The sequence below is a fragment of the Coregonus clupeaformis genome, unplaced genomic scaffold, assembly GCF_020615455.1.
Source record: "Coregonus clupeaformis isolate EN_2021a unplaced genomic scaffold, ASM2061545v1 scaf1791, whole genome shotgun sequence".
NCBI classification, from domain to species: Eukaryota; Metazoa; Chordata; class Actinopteri; order Salmoniformes; family Salmonidae; genus Coregonus; species Coregonus clupeaformis.
Window position 1 is genome coordinate 30,001 of NW_025535245.1, and position 19,806 is coordinate 49,806.

The 19,806-nt window shown below is 45.3% G+C and overlaps 1 protein-coding gene across 1 annotated transcript in view; it reads left to right on the forward strand.

Moving 5' to 3' along the window:
- The window catches only part of LOC121561921 (prominin-1-A-like), a gene marked incomplete at its 5' end in the record, with an annotated part of 38,982 nt that extends 22,852 nt beyond the window's left edge, over positions 1-16,130 (forward strand). Inside the window, 3 exons of the mRNA XM_045218767.1 lie at positions 3,689-3,778; positions 9,654-9,769; positions 15,452-16,130. Of these exons, the coding sequence (XP_045074702.1) occupies positions 3,689-3,778; positions 9,654-9,769; positions 15,452-15,470 (225 nt within the window). The remainder of the gene's footprint in view (positions 1-3,688; positions 3,779-9,653; positions 9,770-15,451) is intronic.
- Positions 16,131-19,806: the final 3,676 nt, after the last annotated feature.

A 19,806-nucleotide genomic window follows, 5' to 3' on the forward strand; every position in this document is an offset into this window, starting at 1 on the left:
TCCCCGAAATTTTCCATATGCACAAAAAGCTTATTTCTTTCAAATGTTGCGCACAAATGTGTTTACATCCCTGTTAATGAGCATTTCTCCTTTGCCAAGATAATCCATCCACCTGACAGGTGTGGCATATCAAGAAGCTGATTAAACAGCATGATCATTACACAGGTGCACCTTGTGCTGGGGACAATAAAAGGCCACTCTAAAATGTGCAGTTTTGTCACACAACACAATGCCATAGATGTCTCAAGTTTTCAGGGAGCGTGCAATTGGCATGCTGACTGCAGGAATGTCCACCAGAGCTGTTGCCAGAGCACAATTGCATTTTATCATCGGCAATTTGAATGCACAGAGATATCGTGACGAGATCCTGAGGCCCATTGTTGTGCCATTCATCAGGTGGCATCACCTCATGTTTCAGCATGATAATGCACGGCCCCATGTCGCAAAGATCTGGACACAATTCCTGGAAGCTGAAAATGTCCCAGTTCTTCCATGGCCTGCCTACTCATCAGATGTCACCCATTGAGGAAGTTTGGGATGCTCTGGATCGACGTGTACGACAGCGTGTTCCAGTTCCCACCAATATCCAGCAACTTCACACACCCATTGAAGAGGAGTGGGACAATATTTCCACAGGTCACAATCAACAGCCTGATCAACTCTATGTGAAGGAGATGTGTCGCGCTGCATAATGGTGGTCACACCAGATACTGACTGGTTTTCTGATCCACGCCCCTACCTTAAGGTATCTGTGACCAACAGATGCATATCTGTATTCCCAGTCAAGATTAGGGCCTAATGAATTTATTTCAATTGACTGATTTCCTAATATGAACTGTATCTCATTAAAATCTTTGAAATTGTTGCATGTTGCGTTTATATATATATTTTTATATAAATATACACTGAGTGTACAAACATTAAGAACACCTGCTGTTTCCATGACATAGACTGACCAGGTGAATCCAGGTGAAAGCTTTGATCCCTTATTAATGTCACTTGTTAAATCCACTTTAATCAGTGTAGATGAAGGGGAGGAGACAGGTTCAAGAAGGATTTTTAAGCCTTGAGACATGGATTGTGTATGTGTGCCATTCAGAAGGTGAATGGGCAAGACAAAAGATGTAAGTGCCTTTGAACGGGGTATGGTAGTAGGTGCCAGGCGCACCGGTTTGTGTCAAGAACTGCAACGCTGCTGGGTTTCTCACGCTCAACGGTTTCCCGTGTGTATCAATAACGGTCCACCACCCAAAGGACATCCAGCCAACTTGACAGAACTGTGGGAAGCATTGGAGTCAACATGGGCCAGCATCCCTGTGGAACGCTTTCGACACCTTGTAGAATCCATGCCTTGACGAATCGAGGCGGTTCTGAGGGCAACTCAATATTAGGAAGGTTTTCTTAATGTTAGTATACTCAGTGTATGTATTTATTTATATTTATTAATGATCAGTTATCTTAATATAATGTTACAATTTTTAAAGTGAACCTCTCTTTGGTCATCAATGTGATTTAATCTGTTTAACTGTTTAACTGTTTGGAGGGTCACTGAACTGTCACTGCAACACTAAACAGGTTAACTGAACTGTCATTGTTACTATAGGTCAGTGTTTTCCTCCAGTACCTTACCTCCAGTCAGTCCTAACCTCTCCTCCAGTACCTCCAGTCCTAACCTCTCCTCCAGTACCTCCAGTCCTAACCTCTCCTCCAGTACCTCCAGTCCTAACCTCTCCTCCAGTACCTCCAGTCCTAACCTCTCCTCCAGTACCTCCAGTCCTAACCTCTCCTCCAGTACCTCCAGTCAGTCCTAACCTCTCCTCCAGTACCTCCAGTCCTAACCTCTCCTCCAGTACCTCCAGTCCTAACCTCTCCTCCAGTACCTCCAGTCCTAACCTCTCCTCCAGTACCTCCAGTCCTAACCTCTCCTCCAGTACCTCCAGTCCTAACCTCTCCTCCAGTACCTCCAGTCCTAACCTCACCTCCAGTACCTCCAGTCCTAACCTCTCCTCCAGGACCTCCAGTCCTAACCTCTCCTCCAGTACCTCCAGTCCTAACCTCTCCTCCAGTACCTCCAGTCCTAACCTCTCCTCCAGTACCTCCAGTCCTAACCTCTCCTCCAGTACCTCCAGTCCTAACCTCTCCTCCAGTACCTCCAGTCCTAACCTCTCCTCCAGTACCTCCAGTCCTAACCTCTCCTCCAGTACCTCCAGTCCTAACCTCTCCTCCAGTACCTCCAGTCAGTCCTAACCTCTCCTCCAGTACCTCCAGTCCTAACCTCTCCTCCAGTACCTCCAGTCCTAACCTCTCCTCCAGTACCTCCAGTCAGTCCTAACCTCTCCTCCAGTACCTCCAGTCAGTCCTAACCTCTCCTCCAGTACCTCCAGTCAGTCCTAACCTCTCCTCCAGTACCTCCAGTCAGTCCTAACCTCTCCTCCAGTACCTCCAGTCAGTCCTAACCTCTCCTCCAGTACCTCCAGTCAGTCCTAACCTCTCCTCCAGTACCTCCAGTCAGTCCTAACCTCTCCTCCAGGACCTCCAGTCCTAACCTCTCCTCCAGTACCTCCAGTCCTAACCTCTCCTCCAGTACCTCCAGTCCTAACCTCTCCTCCAGTACCTCCAGTCCTAACCTCTCCTCCAGTACCTCCAGTCCTAACCTCTCCTCCAGTACCTCCAGTCCTAACCTCTCCTCCAGTACCTCCAGTCCTAACCTCTCCTCCAGTCAGTCCTAACCTCTCCTCCAGTACCTCCAGTCCTAACCTCTCCTCCAGTACCTCCAGTCCTAACCTCTCCTCCAGTACCTCCAGTCCTAACCTCTCCTCCAGTACCTCCAGTCCTAACCTCTCCTCCAGTACCTCCAGTCCTAACCTCTCCTCCAGTACCTCCAGTCCTAACCTCTCCTCCAGTACCTCCAGTCCTAACCTCTCCTCCAGGACCTCCAGTCCTAACCTCTCCTCCAGTACCTCCAGTCAGTCCTAACCTCTCCTCCAGTACCTCCAGTCCTAACCTCTCCTCCAGTACCTCCAGTCAGTCCTAACCTCTCCTCCAGTACCTCCAGTCCTAACCTCTCCTCCAGTACCTCCAGTCCTAACCTCTCCTCCAGGACCTCCAGTCCTAACCTCTCCTCCAGTACCTCCAGTCAGTCCTAACCTCTCCTCCAGTACCTCCAGTCCTAACCTCTCCTCCAGTACCTCCAGTCCTAACCTCTCCTCCAGTACCTCCAGTCCTAACCTCTCCTCCAGTACCTCCAGTCCTAACCTCTCCTCCAGTACCTCCAGTCCTAACCTCTCCTCCAGTACCTCCAGTCCTAACCTCTCCTCCAGTACCTCCAGTCCTAACCTCTTCTCCAGTACCTCCAGTCCTAACCTCTCCTCCAGTACCTCCAGTCCTAACCTCTCCTCCAGTACCTCCAGTCCTAACCTCTCCTCCAGTACCTCCAGTCCTAACCTCTCCTCCAGTACCTCCAGTCCTAACCTCTCCTCCAGTACCTCCAGTCCTAACCTCTCCTCCAGGACCTCCAGTCCTAACCTCTCCTCCAGTATCTCCAGTCCTAACCTCTCCTCCAGTACCTCCAGTCCTAACCTCTCCTCCAGGACCTCCAGTCCTAACCTCTCCTCCATAATGTTTAACCAATATGTGTGTGTGTGTGTGTGTGTGTGTGTGTGTTTGTGTGTGTGTGTGTGTGTCCTAGCTGACAGGGGAGGTGGCTCAGTGCAAGCCCATCAGTAACATCATGGACTCCATGGAGATAGTCGCCTGTAGCTTCATAGTCGACTCAGTGGTGAGATACACAGCTGTGTGTGTGTGTGTGTGTGTGTGTGTGTGTGTGTCTCTCTCTGTGTGTGTGTGTGTGTGTGTGTCTTTCTGTGTGTGTGTGTGTGTCTCTCTCTGTGTGTGTGTGTGTGTGTGTGTGTGTGTGTCTCTGTGTGTGTGTGTGTGTGTGTGTGTGTGTGTCTCTCTCTGTGTGTGTGTGTGTGTGTGTGTGTGTGTGTGTGTGTGTGTCTCTTGTGTGTGTGTGTGTGTGTGTGTGTGTGTGTGTGTGTGTCTCTCTGTGTGTGTGTGTGTGTGTGTGTGTGTGTGTGTGTCTCTCTCTGTGTGTGTGTGTGTGTGTGTCTCTGGTTTAGTCTGAGTTAAGGTTATATTGATCTCTCTCTCTGTGTGTTATAGAACACGTTCTGGTTTGGTCTGAGTTAAGGTTATATTGATCTCTCTCTCTGTGTGTTATAGAACACGTTCTGGTTTGGTCTGAGTTAAGGTTATATTGATCTCTCTCTCTGTGTGTTATAGAACACGTTCTGGTTTGGTCTGAGTTAAGGTTATATTGATCTCTCTCTCTGTGTGTTATAGAACACGTTCTGGTTTGGTCTGAGTTAAGGTTATATTGATCTCTCTCTCTGTGTGTTATAGAACACCTTCTGGTTTGGTCTGAGTTAAGGTTATATTGATCTCTCTCTCTGTGTGTTATAGAACACGTTCTGGTTTGGTCTGAGTTAAGGTTATATTGATCTCTCTCTCTGTGTGTTATAGAACACGTTCTGGTTTGGTCTGAGTTAAGGTTATATTGATCTCTCTCTCTGTGTGTTATAGAACACCTTCTGGTTTGGTCTGAGTTAAGGTTATATTGATCTCTCTCTCTGTGTGTTATAGAACACGTTCTGGTTTGGTCTGAGTTAAGGTTATATTGATCTCTCTCTCTGTGTGTTATAGAACACGTTCTGGTTTGGTCTGAGTTAAGGTTATATTGATCTCTCTCTCTGTGTGTTATAGAACACGTTCTGGTTTGGTCTGAGTTAAGGTTATATTGATCTCTCTCTCTGTGCGTTATAGAACACGTTCTGGTTTGGTCTGAGTTAAGGTTATATTGATCTCTCTCTGTGTGTGTTATAGAACACCTTCTGGTTTGGTCTGAGTTAAGGTTATATTGATCTCTCTCTCTGTGTGTTATAGAACACGTTCTGGTTTGGTCTGAGTTAAGGTTATATTGATCTCTCTCTGTGTGTTATAGAACACGTTCTGGTTTGGTCTGAGTTAAGGTTATATTGATCTCTCTCTCTGTGTGTTATAGAACACGTTCTGGTTTGGTCTGAGTTAAGGTTATATTGATCTCTCTCTCTGTGTGTTATAGAACACGTTCTGGTTTGGTCTGAGTTAAGGTTATATTGATCTCTCTCTCTGTGTGTTATAGAACACGTTCTGGTTTGGTCTGAGTTAAGGTTATATTGATCTCTCTCTCTCTGTGTGTTATAGAACACGTTCTGGTTTGGTCTGAGTTAAGGTTATATTGATCTCTCTCTCTTTGTGTTATAGAACACGTTCTGGTTTGGTCTGAGTTAAGGTTATATTGATCTCTCTCTCTGTGTGTTATAGAACACGTTCTGGTTTGGTCTGAGTTAAGGTTATATTGATCTCTCTCTCTCTGTGTTATAGAACACGTTCTGGTTTGGTCTGAGTTAAGGTTATATTGATCTCTCTCTCTCTGTGTGTTATAGAACACGTTCTGGTTTGGTCTGAGTTAAGGTTATATTGATCTCTCTCTGTGTGTTATAGAACACGTTCTGGTTTGGTCTGAGTTAAGGTTATATTGATCTCTCTCTGTGTGTTATAGAACACGTTCTGGTTTGGTCTGAGTTAAGGTTATATTGATCTCTCTCTCTGTGTGTTATAAAACACGTTCTGGTTTGGTCTGAGTTAAGGTTATATTGATCTCTCTCTCTGTGTGTTATAGAACACGTTCTGGTTTGGTCTGAGTTAAGGTTATATTGATCTCTCTCTCTGTGTGTTATAGAACACGTTCTGGTTTGGTCTGAGTTAAGGTTATATTGATCTCTCTCTGTGTGTTATAGAACACGTTCTGGTTTGGTCTGAGTTAAGGTTATATTGATCTCTCTCTCTGTATGTTATAGAACACCTTCTGGTTTGGTCTGAGTTAAGGTTATATTGATCTCTCTCTCTGTGTGTTATAGAACACGTTCTGGTTTGGTCTGAGTTAAGGTTATATTGATCTCTCTCTCTGTGTGTTATAGAACACGTTCTGGTTTGGTCTGAGTTAAGGTTATATTGATCTCTCTCTCTGTGTGTTATAGAACACGTTCTGGTTTGGTCTGAGTTAAGGTTATATTGATCTCTCTCTCTGTGTGTTATAGAACACGTTCTGGTTTGGTCTGAGTTAAGGTTATATTGATCTCTCTCTGTGTGTTATAGAACACGTTCTGGTTTGGTCTGAGTTAAGGTTATATTGATCTCTCTCTCTGTGTGTTATAGAACACGTTCTGGTTTGGTCTGAGTTAAGGTTATATTGATCTCTCTCTCTGTGTGTTATAGAACACGTTCTGGTTTGGTCTGAGTTAAGGTTATATTGATCTCTCTCTCTCTGTGTGTTATAGAACACGTTCTGGTTTGGTCTGAGTTAAGGTTATATTGATCTCTCTCTGTGTGTTATAGAACACGTTCTGGTTTGGTCTGAGTTAAGGTTATATTGATCTCTCTCTGTGTTATAGAACACGTTCTGGTTTGGTCTGAGTTAAGGTTATATTGATCTCTCTCTGTGTGTTATAGAACACGTTCTGGTTTGGTCTGAGTTAAGGTTATATTGATCTCTCTCTCTGTGTGTTATAGAACACGTTCTGGTTTGGTCTGAGTTAAGGTTATATTGATCTCTCTCTCTCTGTGTGTTATAGAACACGTTCTGGTTTGGTCTGAGTTAAGGTTATATTGATCTCTCTCTCTGTGTGTTATAGAACACGTTCTGGTTTGGTCTGAGTTAAGGTTATATTGATCTCTCTCTCTCTGTGTGTTATAGAACACGTTCTGGTTTGGTCTGAGTTAAGGTTATATTGATCTCTCTCTCTGTGTTATAGAACACGTTCTGGTTTGGTCTGAGTTAAGGTTATATTGATCTCTCTCTGTGTGTGTTATAGAACACGTTCTGGTTTGGTCTGAGTTAAGGTTATATTGATCTCTCTCTCTGTGTGTTATAGAACACGTTCTGGTTTGGTCTGAGTTAAGGTTATATTGATCTCTCTCTCTGTGTGTTATAGAACACGTTCTGGTTTGGTCTGAGTTAAGGTTATATTGATCTCTCTCTGTGTGTTATAGAACACGTTCTGGTTTGGTCTGAGTTAAGGTTATATTGATCTCTCTCTCTGTATGTTATAGAACACGTTCTGGTTTGGTCTGAGTTAAGGTTATATTGATCTCTCTCTCTGTGTGTTATAGAACACGTTCTGGTTTGGTCTGAGTTAAGGTTATATTGATCTCTCTCTCTGTGTGTTATAGAACACGTTCTGGTTTGGTCTGAGTTAAGGTTATATTGATCTCTCTCTCTGTGTGTTATAGAACACGTTCTGGTTTGGTCTGAGTTAAGGTTATATTGATCTCTCTCTCTGTGTGTTATAGAACACGTTCTGGTTTGGTCTGAGTTAAGGTTATATTGATCTCTCTCTGTGTGTTATAGAACACGTTCTGGTTTGGTCTGAGTTAAGGTTATATTGATCTCTCTCTGTGTGTTATAGAACACGTTCTGGTTTGGTCTGAGTTAAGGTTATATTGATCTCTCTCTCTGTGTGTTATAGAACACGTTCTGGTTTGGTCTGAGTTAAGGTTATATTGATCTCTCTCTCTGTGTGTTATAGAACACGTTCTGGTTTGGTCTGAGTTAAGGTTATATTGATCTCTCTCTCTGTGTGTTATAGAACACGTTCTGGTTTGGTCTGAGTTAAGGTTATATTGATCTCTCTCTCTGTGTGTTATAGAACACGTTCTGGTTTTGGTCTGAGTTAAGGTTATATTGATTCTCTCTCTCTGTGTGTTATAGAACACGTTCTGGTTTGGTCTGAGTTAAGGTTATATTGATCTCTCTCTGTGTGTGTTATAGAACACCTTCTGGTTTGGTCTGAGTTAAGGTTATATTGATCTCTCTCTCTGTGTGTTATAGAACACGTTCTGGTTTGGTCTGAGTTAAGGTTATATTGATCTCTCTCTCTGTGTGTTATAGAACACGTTCTGGTTTGGTCTGAGTTAAGGTTATATTGATCTCTCTCTGTGTGTTATAGAACACGTTCTGGTTTGGTCTGAGTTAAGGTTATATTGATCTCTCTCTCTGTGTGTTATAGAACACGTTCTGGTTTGGTCTGAGTTAAGGTTATATTGATCTCTCTCTCTGTGTGTTATAGAACACCTTCTGGTTTGGTCTGAGTTAAGGTTATATTGATCTCTCTCTGTGTGTTATAGAACACGTTCTGGTTTGGCCTGAGTTAAGGTTATATTGATCTCTCTCTCTGTGTGTTATAGAACACGTTCTGGTTTGGTCTGAGTTAAGGTTATATTGATCTCTCTCTGTGTGTGTTATAGAACACCTTCTGGTTTGGTCTGAGTTAAGGTTATATTGATCTCTCTCTCTGTGTGTTATAGAACACGTTCTGGTTTGGTCTGAGTTAAGGTTATATTGATCTCTCTCTCTGTGTGTTATAGAACACGTTCTGGTTTGGTCTGAGTTAAGGTTATATTGATCTCTCTCTCTGTGTGTTATAGAACACGTTCTGGTTTGGTCTGAGTTAAGGTTATATTGATCTCTCTCTCTGTGTGTTATAGAACACGTTCTGGTTTGGTCTGAGTTAAGGTTATATTGATCTCTCTCTCTCTGTGTGTTATAGAACACGTTCTGGTTTGGTCTGAGTTAAGGTTATATTGATCTCTCTCTCTGTGTGTTATAGAATATATTCTGGTTTGGTCTGAGTTAAGGTTATATTGATCTCTCTCTGTGTGTTATAGAACACGTTCTGGTTTGGTCTGAGTTAAGGTTATATTGATCTCTCTCTGTGTGTTATAGAACACCTTCTGGTTTGGTCTGAGTTAAGGTTATATTGATCTCTCTCTCCGTGTTATAGAACACGTTCTGGTTTGGTCTGAGTTAAGGTTATATTGATCTCTCTCTCTGTGTGTTATAGAACACGTTCTGGTTTGGTCTGAGTTAAGGTTATATTGATCTCTCTCTCTGTGTTATAGAACACGTTCTGGTTTGGTCTGAGTTAAGGTTATATTGATCTCTCTCTCTGTGCGTTATAGAACACGTTCTGGTTTGGTCTGAGTTAAGGTTATATTGATCTCTCTCTCTGTGTGTTATAGAACACGTTCTGGTTTGGTCTGAGTTAAGGTTATATTGATTCTCTCTCTCTGTGCGTTATAGAACACGTTCTGGTTTGGTCTGAGTTAAGGTTATATTGATCTCTCTCTCTGTGTGTTATAGAACACGTTCTGGTTTGGTCTGAGTTAAGGTTATATTGATCTCTCTCTGTGTGTTATAGAACACGTTCTGGTTTGGTCTGAGTTAAGGTTATATTGATCTCTCTCTCTGTGTGTTATAGAAAACGTTCTGGTTTGGTCTGAGTTAAGGTTATATTGATCTCTCTCTGTGTGTTATAGAACACATTCTGGTTTGGTCTGAGTTAAGGTTATATTGATCTCTCTCTGTGTGTTATAGAACACGTTCTGGTTTGGTCTGAGTTAAGGTTATATTGATCTCTCTCTGTGTGTTATAGAACACGTTCTGGTTTGGTCTGAGTTAAGGTTATATTGATCTCTCTCTCTGTGTGTTATAGAACACGTTCTGGTTTGGTCTGAGTTAAGGTTATATTGATCTCTCTCTCTGTGTGTTATAGAACATGTTCTGGTTTGGTCTGAGTGGTTGCTGTGTCTTCCTGATCCCCAGCATCATCCTGTCGGTCAAACTGGCCAAGCACTACAGGAGGATGGACACAGAGGATGTGTTTGAAGAGTAGGTACACACACACACACACACACACACACACACACACACACACACACACACACACACACACACACACACACACACACACACACACACACACACACACACACACACACACACACACACACACACGCACACACGCACACACGCCCACACGCACACACGCACCCACGCACGCACGCACGCACGCACGCACGCACACAGAGACACACACACACAGAGACACACACACACACACACACACACACACACACAGAGACACACACACACACACACACACACACACACACACACAGAGACACACAGAGACACACACACACACACACACACACACATACGCATGCACACACACATACACGTGCACACACACACACACACACACACACACACACACACGCACGCACGCACACACACACACACACACATACGCGTGCACACACACACACACACACACATACGCGCGCACACACACACACACACATACGCGCACACACTCACACGCGCGCGCGCACACACACACACACACATACGCGCACACACACACACACACACACACACACACAACAGGGAACAGTAGTTATAGTCATAATGTTGTTTTCCCTCCTTCAGGGAACAGTAGTTATAGTCATAATGTTGGTTTCCCTCCTTCAGGGAACAGTAGTTATAGTCATAATGTTGGTTTCCCTCCTTCAGGGAACAGTAGTTATAGTCATAACGTTGGTTTCCCTCCTTCAGGGAACAGTAGTTATAGTCATAATGTTGGTTTCCCTCCTTCAGGGAACAGTAGTTATAGTCATAATGTTGGTTTCCCTCCTTCAGGGAACAGTAGTTATAGTCATAATGTTGTTTTCCCTCCTTCAGGGAACAGTAGTTATAGTCATAACGTTGGTTTCCCTCCTTCAGGGAACAGTAGTTATAGTCATAACGTTGTTTTCCCTCCTTCAGGGAACAGTAGTTATAGTCATAATGTTGGTTTCCCTCCTTCAGGGAACAGTAGTTATAGTCATAATGTTGGTTTCCCTCCTTCAGGGAACAGTAGTTATAGTCATAATGTTGTTTTCCCTCCTTCAGGGAACAGTAGTTATAGTCATAATGTTGGTTTCCCTCCTTCAGGGAACAGTAGTTATAGTCATAACGTTGGTTTCCCTCCTTCAGGGAACAGTAGTTATAGTCATAACGTTGTTTTCCCTCCTTCAGGGAACAGTAGTTATAGTCATAACGTTGTTTTCCCTCCTTCAGGGAACAGTAGTTATAGTCATAATGTTGTTTTCCCTCCTTCAGGGAACAGTAGTTATAGTCATAATGTTGGTTTCCCTCCTTCAGGGAACAGTAGTTATAGTCATAATGTTGGTTTCCCTCCTTCAGGGAACAGTAGTTATAGTCATAATGTTGTTTTCCCTCCTTCAGGGAACAGTAGTTACAGTCATAATGTTGTTTTCCCTCCTTCAGGGAACAGTAGTTATAGTCATAATGTTGTTTTCCCTCCTTCAGGGAACAGTAGTTATAGTCATAATGTTGTTTTCCCTCCTTCAGGGAACAGTAGTTATAGTCATAACGTTACATTCCCTTTCAGTCAGTAGTCTCGGTACAACACATCTATGGGGAAATACACTAAGTGGACACCTGCTCGTCGAACATTAATATGGAGTTGGTCCCCCCTTTGCTGCTATAACAGCCTCCACTCTTCTGGGAAGGCTTTCCACTAGATGTTGGAACATTGCTGCAGGGACTTGCTTCCATTCAGCCACAAGAGCATTAGTGAGGTCGTGCACTGATGTTGGGTGATTAGGCCTGGCTCGCAGTCGGCGTTCCAATTGAACCCAAAGGTGTTCGATGGGGTTGAGGTCAGGGCTCTGTGCTGGCCAGTCAAGTTCTTCCACACCGATCTCAACAAACCATTTCTGTATGGACCTCGCTTTGTGCACGGGGGCATTGTCATGCTGAAACAGGAAAGGGCCTTTCCCAAACTGTTGCCACAAAGTTGGAAGCACGGAATCGTCTAGAATGTCATTGTATGCTGTCGCGTTCAGATTTCCCTTCACTGGAACTAAGGGGCCTTGCCCGAAACATGAAAAACAGCCCCAGACCATTATTCTTCCTCTACCAAACTTAAAATTTGGTACTATGCATTTGGGCAGGTAGCGTTCTCCTGTTGTCCGCCAAAGCGTGATTCATCACTCCAGAGAACGCATTTCCACTGCTGCAGAGTCCAATGGCGGTGAGCTTTCCACCACTCCAGCCGACCCCTGATCTTAGGCTTGTGTGCTGCTGCTCGGCCACGGAAACCCATTTCATGAAGCTCCAGATGAACAGTTCTTGTGCTGACGTTGCTTCCAGAGGCAGTTTGGAACTCGGTAGTGAGTGTTGCAACCGAGGACAGAATATGTTTACGTGCTACACGCTTCAGCACTCGGCGGTCCCATTCTGTGAGCTTGTGTGGCCTACCACTTCGCGGCTGAGCTGTTGTTGCTCCTAGACGTTTCCACTTCACAATAACATGTGGACACTGTCTCCATGGAAACACTGATCCACTAGAAATAACACTGAGGCCCAAACTAATACTGAACACAAACTAATACTGAACACAAACTAATACTGAACACAATCTAACACTGAACACAATCTAATACTGAACACAATCTAATATTGAACACAAACTAATACTGAACACAATCTAATATTGAACACAATCTAATACTAATACTGAACACAATCTAATATTGAACACAAACGAACCTCTCTCTCTTTCTCTCTCTCCCCCTTTCTCTCTCTCCCCCCTCTCTCTCTCTCTCTCTCTCTCTCTCCCTCTCTCTCTCTCTCAATCCATGTTGGGGAGTAGTGAACTACATGTAGTTCAACTAATAACCCAAAGCCATTGTCCCCAGTAGTCATAGGGCGTATGCACTGGCGACAATGCACTGTGTGACCCAGCTGAAATGTGTCTAAGCAGAGCCGGAACCCAGTGAGTCTAGCTCAAGATCCAGAAACAGAACGCGCTGGGAGGGAGTCAGACAGGTCTTTTTCTGGTTTCTTATGAAGACTAGAGACTGAATACGGGACAGTAGAATGGATGTGTGTAACGTTGCTTGCTCCCACGACTCCGCCGCAACCAGCCAATCGCTGTAATAGCCGGCGGCTCGTGAACATTCTGAGTTTGTAGACTCTGAGGTGCTTGCTGAGGGCACGTAGGTCTAGAATGGGACGCAAAGTCCCGTCCCTTTTCGGAAACCAGGAAATACCGTCTGTACCAGCCGTCCTGGATCTTCAACGGATTGCCTGCTTCTGGAGACGGGAGGATATTTCCTCTCTCGAAACGGGCGCTGAAGCCTCGGGAACAGTCGACGTGATGACGCTGCAGAAGCGTGGAGGGACGAACATCAAGTTGTAGCCTGTACCCCGACGTAGCAGGCGTAAAAGAAACGCCTGGAACTAGATCCCCTACATACTGGTCTTGTCGGTTCTGTTCTGTTCTGTTCAACCAATCCAGTAAATGAGGAGGAGCGTCTCCTTGTTAATGACACGTCACAGGCTCGCTTTCCATTTCCCCTGAAAACCCGGAACATCTGGTTGTTGGGGACTCTGCAGAGGCTACTATTCACATTATCCAGGGCGACACGGCGCATGCCCGCCATTGGTCGGAGCAGACCGCGAGCCTCCCACGACACTGCGCATGCCCGCCATTGGTCGGAGCAGACAGCGAGCCTCCCATGACTCTCATGACTCTGAGGGGGCGGGACGCCACCTTGTGGACTGGGAGAGATTGGTTCTTCTTCCATGTCCACCACTCTTGACAACCGTGTGTCTGAACATGGAGAAGGGAACTCACATAAGGGACACTTTTCATGCGGAACTCGGGGTAAAAGAAACGATGTTATGCCTAAAGTCCGGCCCACTCTGGGTACCAGGGCTCAGTGATCAGTGACGTGCCCTGATTGGCCACCTGGGGGCACTGTTGTCACAACGAGCCTCACTCGGTTAAGGCGGTTAGACACGTTCCGGTAACCGGCTGGCACCCAGCATTGGACCGCACGCATAAAAATTAGACTCAGTGCTCAGGGGGCTGTTTCCTCATCAGACTCGTGCCAAGGCCCCTCCCTCCAGGGGTTACCTGAGCCAAGTGCTCGGGGGCTGTTTCCTCATCAGAGGCCTGAAAACCTTTCTTCCTCCACTCCATAACGCTGGGGGAAATAGGAATGGGGTTGCCATGACGCTGGAATAGATCAACTCCACCATGGGGAGGCAGGAATAGATAGTTACAGCTAGCTCACCTCTGATAGATAGATAGATAGCTACAGCTAGCTCGCCTCTGATAGATAGATAGATAGATAGATAGATAGATAGATAGATAGATAGATAGATAGATAGATAGATAGATAGATAGATAGTTACAGCTAGCTCGCCTCTGATAGATAGATAGATAGATAGTTACAGCTAGCTCGCCTCTGATAGATAGATAGATAGTTACAGCTAGCTCGCCTCTGCGAGTTAGCCAACCTGGCTGGCACGCTATGCAGCGCTTGTCACGGTCTACGTAGGACCGGATCACCGAGGTTGGACCGGACCCTTCAACAACAAGTCTGGGAAGAGAGGCAAGCGGTGGGGCGTACCCACCGAACCTGGCCGCCCTCTCTCTTCGAGTAGCCACCCGTAACCGGCAACAGAGAACCTGGCCGCCCTCTCTCTTCGAGTAGCTACCCGTAACCGGCAACAGAGAACCTTGCCGCCCTCTCTCTTCGAGTAGCCACCCGTAACCGGCAACAGAGAACCTTGCCGCCCTCTCTCTTCGAGTAGCCACTCGTAACCGGCAACAGAGAACTTGGCCACCCTCTCTCTTCGAGTAGCCACCCGTAACCGGCAACAGAGAACCTTGCCGCCCTCTCTCTTCGAGTAGCTACCCGTAACCGGCAACAGAGAACCTGGCCGCCCTCTCTCTTGAGTAGCCACCCGTAACCGGCAACAGAGAACCTGGCCGCCCTCTCTCTTCGAGTAGCCACCCGTAACCGGCAACAGAGAACCTGGCCGCCCTCTCTCTTCGAGTAGCCACTCGTAACCGGCAACAGAGAACCTGTGAGAGAACCTGTGCCTTGGAGTATGGGGACAGCCGTGGACAAGCCACTGCTACTGATACCGTCCCCTAGTCCCACTCAAACTGATTCGAGCACAAGCACCACAAAGCATCTCTTCTGTCATTGGTCACTCTTTTGTCTTTCTCCTCTCCTCTCCTCTCCTCCTCCTCTCCTCTCTCCTCCTCTTCTCCTCTCTCCTCCTCCTCTCCACCTCCTCTCCTCTCCACCTCCTCTCCTCTCCTCTCCACCTCCTCTCCTCTCCTCTCCTCTCCTCTCCTCTCCTCTCCTCTCCTCTCTCTCTCCTCTTCTCCTCTCCTCTCTCTCCTCCTTCTCTTCTCTTCTCTTCTCTTCTCTTCTCTTCCTTCTCTTCTCTTCTCTTCTCTTCTCTTCTCTTCTCTTCTCTTCTCTTCTCTTCTTTCTTCTCTTCTCTTCTCTTCTCTTCTCTTCTCTTCTCTTCTCTTCTCTTCTCTTCTCTTCTCTTCTCTTCTCTTCTCTTCTCTTCTCTTCTCTTCTCTTCTCTTCTCTTCTCTTCTCCTCTCCTCTCCTCTCCTCTCCTCTCCTCTCATCCCTCCCAGTATTTTGATGCTGTTAATAATGTTAAATGTTCTGTTGTCTTCCTCAGGGGCCAAGAGAACTGGTAGAGAGAAAGAGAACAAAACAACAACAACCAAAGAAGACAGAACTGTGCTGATCTCCGCCCCACAACAACCCCTCACCTGATTGGACAAGGACCTTAGCTGCCAGCCAATTACAGTAGCCCAAATGATGCCCTGTACGTTCCATCGCCCAATCACAACACTAGTTCTGTCTGACATTACCATACTTTCTGAACATTTCACCGGTGTGAACATGTTGGTGGATTATTTCGATATACTTTATTTTATATATTATTTTAGACAACAGTGTTCTGTTTGTTTCTCCTCAGCTTAACACTGTAACCACTGACTCACATCAATGACGTGTACATTTTATACGCTTTCAATACCTTTGAAAGTTTTATATTTTTTTTAACATAATATGTTAGCATGTTAGCATGTTAGCGGACGCTAGCTACCTTAGCATGTTAGCAGACACTAGCTACAAAACCTTGTTAGCATGTTAGCTAGCGGTCGCTAGCTGCTTGTTGATTGACGGCTGTAACCCATCGCATGACGCAGCTGTGTTGTCACGGCTGTGATGTCATTCTGTGATGTCGCAGCTGTGATGTCATATCTGTGATGTCACGACTGTGATGTCACGACTGATGTCACTGCAGGCTCTGAATCTGTGAATAAAGATTTCAGTTCGCTGAGTTATGCTGTCTCCGCTGTCTTTCTGTCTCCGCTGTCTTTCTGTCCTGCCATCTATACATATATGTATATACAGTACCAGTACCACATATGGAATCATGTAGTAACCAAAAAAGTGTTAAACAAATCAAAATATATTTTATATTTGAGATTCTTCAAAGCAGCCACCCTTTGCCTTGATGACAGCTTTGCACACTCTTGGCATTCTCTCAACCAGCTTCACCTGGAATGCTTTTCCAACAGTCTTGAAGGAGTTCCCACATATGATGAGCACTTGTTGGCTGCTTTTCCTTCACTCTGTCGTCCAACTCATCCCAAACCATCTCAATTCGGTTGAGGTCGGGGGGATTGTGGAGGACAGATCATCTGATGCAGCACTCCATCACTCTCCTTCTTGGTCAAATAGCCCTTACACAGCCTGGAGGTGTGTTTTGGGTCATTGTCCTGTTGAAAAACAAATGATAGTCCCACGAAGCGCAAACCAGATGGGATGGCGTACCGCTGCAGAATGCTGTGGTAGCCATGCTGGTTAAGTGTGCCTTGAATTCTAAAGAAATCACAGACAGTGTCACCAGCAAAGCACCCCCACACCATAACACCTCCTCCTCCATGCTTTACGGTGGGAACTACACATGCGGAGATCATCCGTTCACCCACACCGCGTCTCACAAAGACACGGCGGTTGGAACCAAAAATCTTCAATTTGGACTCCAGACCAAAGGACAAATTTCCACCGGTCTAATGTCCATTGCTCGTGTTTCTTGGCCCAAGCAAGTCTCTTCTTATTATTGGTGTCCTTTAGTAGTGGTTTCTTTACAGCAATTCGACCATGAAGGCCTGATTCACACAGTCCCCTCTGAACAGTTGATGTTGAGATGTGTCTGTTACTTGAACTCTGTGAAGCATTTATTTGGGCTGCAATTTCTGAGGCTGGTAACTCTAATGAACCTATCTTCTGCAGCAGAGGTAACTCTGGGTCTTCTATTCCAGTGGCAGTACTCATGAGAGCCAGTTTCATCATAGTGCTTGATGGTTTTTGCGACTGCACTCGAAGAAACGTTCAAAGTTCTTGAAATTGAATGTCTTAAAAGTAATGATGGACTGTCGTTTCTCTTTGCTTATTTGAGCTGTTCTTGCCATAATATGGACTTGGTCTTTTACCAAATAGGGCTATCTTCTGTATACCCCCCCTTACCTTGTCACAACACAACTGATTGGCAGAAGCGCATTAAGAAGGAAATAAATTCCACCAATTAACTTTTAAGAAGGCACACCTGTTAATTGAATTCCCTTCCAGGTGACACCTCATGAAGCTGGTTGAGAGAATGCCAAGAGTGTGCAAAGCTGTCATCAAGGCAAAGGGTGGCTTATTGAAGAATCTCAATATAAAATATATTTTGATTTGTTTAACACTTTTGTGGTTACTACATGATGCCATATGTTATTTCATAGTTTTGATGTCTTCACTATTATTCTACAATGTACAAAATAGTAAAAATTAAAAACCCTTGAATGAGTAGGTGTGTCCAAACTTTTGAGTGGTAGTGTATATAATTTATACAGAAAAAAAATGTAACTGCAACATGTAACAATTAAGGAAATCTGTCAATTGAAATAAATTCATTAGGACCTAATCAATGGAATTCACAACTGAGAATACAGATATGCATCTGTTGGTCACAGATAATGTACCTTTAAAAAAAGGGTAGGGGGCATGGATCAGAAAACCAGTCAGTGAGAGGGAGAGAGAGAAGAGAGGGGGGAGAGAGGGAGAGAGTAAGAAGAGAGGGGGGAGAGGGAGAGATAGGAGGGAGAGAGGAAGAAGAGAGGAGGGAGAGAGAGGAGAGAGGAAGGAGAGAGGGAGAGAGGAAGAAGAGAGGGGGAGAGAGAGGAGAGAGGAAGGAGAGAGGGGGAGAGGAAGAAGAGAGGGAGAGAGGAAGAAGAGAGGGGGAAAGAGAAGAGAGGGGGAAGAGAGGGAGAGAGAGGGGAAAAGAGAAGAGAGGGGGGAGAGAGGGAGAGAGGAAGAAGAGAGGGGGGAGAGAGGGAGAGGAAGGAGAGAGGGAGAGAGGAAGAAGAGAGGGGGAGAGAGATGAGAGAGGGAGAGAGGAAGAAGAGAGGAGGGAGAGAGGAAGAAGAGAGGGGGGAGAGAGGGAGAGGAAGGAGAGAGGGAGAGAGGAAGAAGAGAGGGGGAAAGAGAAGAGAGGGGGGAGAGAGGGAGAGAGAGGGAGAGAGGAAGAAGAGAGGGGGGGGAAGAAGAGAGGGGGAGAGAGAGGAGAGAGGAAGGAGAGAGGGAGAGAGGAAGAAGAGAGGGAGAGAGGAGAGAGGAAGGAGAGAGGAGAGAGGAGGAGAGAGGGAGAGAGGAAGAAGAGAGGGGGGAGAGAGGGAGAGGAAGGAGAGAGGGAGAGAGGAAGAAGAGAGGGGGAGAGAGAGGAGAGAGGGAGAGAGGAAGAAGAGAGGGGGAGATAGAGGGAGAGAGGAGGGAGAGAGGAAGAAGAGAGGGGGGAGAGAGGGAGAGGAAGGAGAGAGGGAGAGAGGAAGAAGAGAGGGGGAAAGAGAGGAGAGAGGGAGAAAGGAAGAAGAGAGGGAGAGAGGAAGGAGAGAGGGAGAGAGAGGGAGAGAGGAAGGAGAGAGGGGGGAGAGAGGGAGAGAGGGGGAGATGAAGAAGAGAGAGGGAGAGAGGAAGAAGAGAGGAAGGAGAGGGGGGAGAGAGGGAGACAGCGAGAGGGCGAGAGAAAGGAGAGAGGGAGAGAGGAAGAAGACAGGGGGAAAGAGGGAGAGAGGAAGAAGAGAGGAGGGAGAGAGGAAGAAGAGAGGAAGGAGAGAGGGGAAGAGGAAGGAGAGAGGGGGAGAGGAAGGAGAGAAAGAGATGAAGGAAAGAGAGAGAGAGAAGAACCAGTATTACACACACACTGCCTGCTACCGATGTTTACCTCAGAGTCCCAGTGTGAATAACAAGGAGGCTCTTTCTTTCCCGACTGGATTGAAAAACTAAAATATCCTGTGTGTGTGTGTGTGTGTGTGTGTGTGTGTGCCTGCGTAGCCTTAACTGTAAAGTGCTGTACATGTCTTCCTCCTCCCTCCTGTCCTTTCATATGGAATATTCCACTTTCTATAACAGAGATTCTATTGCTTCAGTTTCTATAACAGAGATTCTATTACTTCAGTTTCTATAACAGAGATTCTATTACTTCAGTTTCTATAACAGAGATTCTATTACTTCAGTTTCTATAACAGAGATTCTATTACTTCAGTTTCTATAACAGAGATTATATTACTTCAGTTTCTATAACAGAGATTCTATTGCTTCAGTTTCTATAACAGAGATTCTATTACTTCAGTTTCTATAACAGAGATTCTATTACTTCAGTTTCTATAACAGAGATTCTATTACTTCAGTTTCTATAACAGAGATTATATTACTTCAGTTTCTATAACAGAGATTATATTACTTCAGTTTCTATAACAGAGATTATATTACTTCAGTTTCTATAACAGAATCTCTAAAAATTGTCAGACTTGCGACTACATGATGACTGCATGAACTTTACATAAATCATGTGATCAAAGGTCAGGCAGATTTTGATGAAGTCGGCCTTCCGTAAAGTCAGTTTGGAAGAAGTGAACAAACTATTGTTGTCTATCAACAATGACAAGCCACCGGGGTCTGACAACTTGGATGGAACATTAC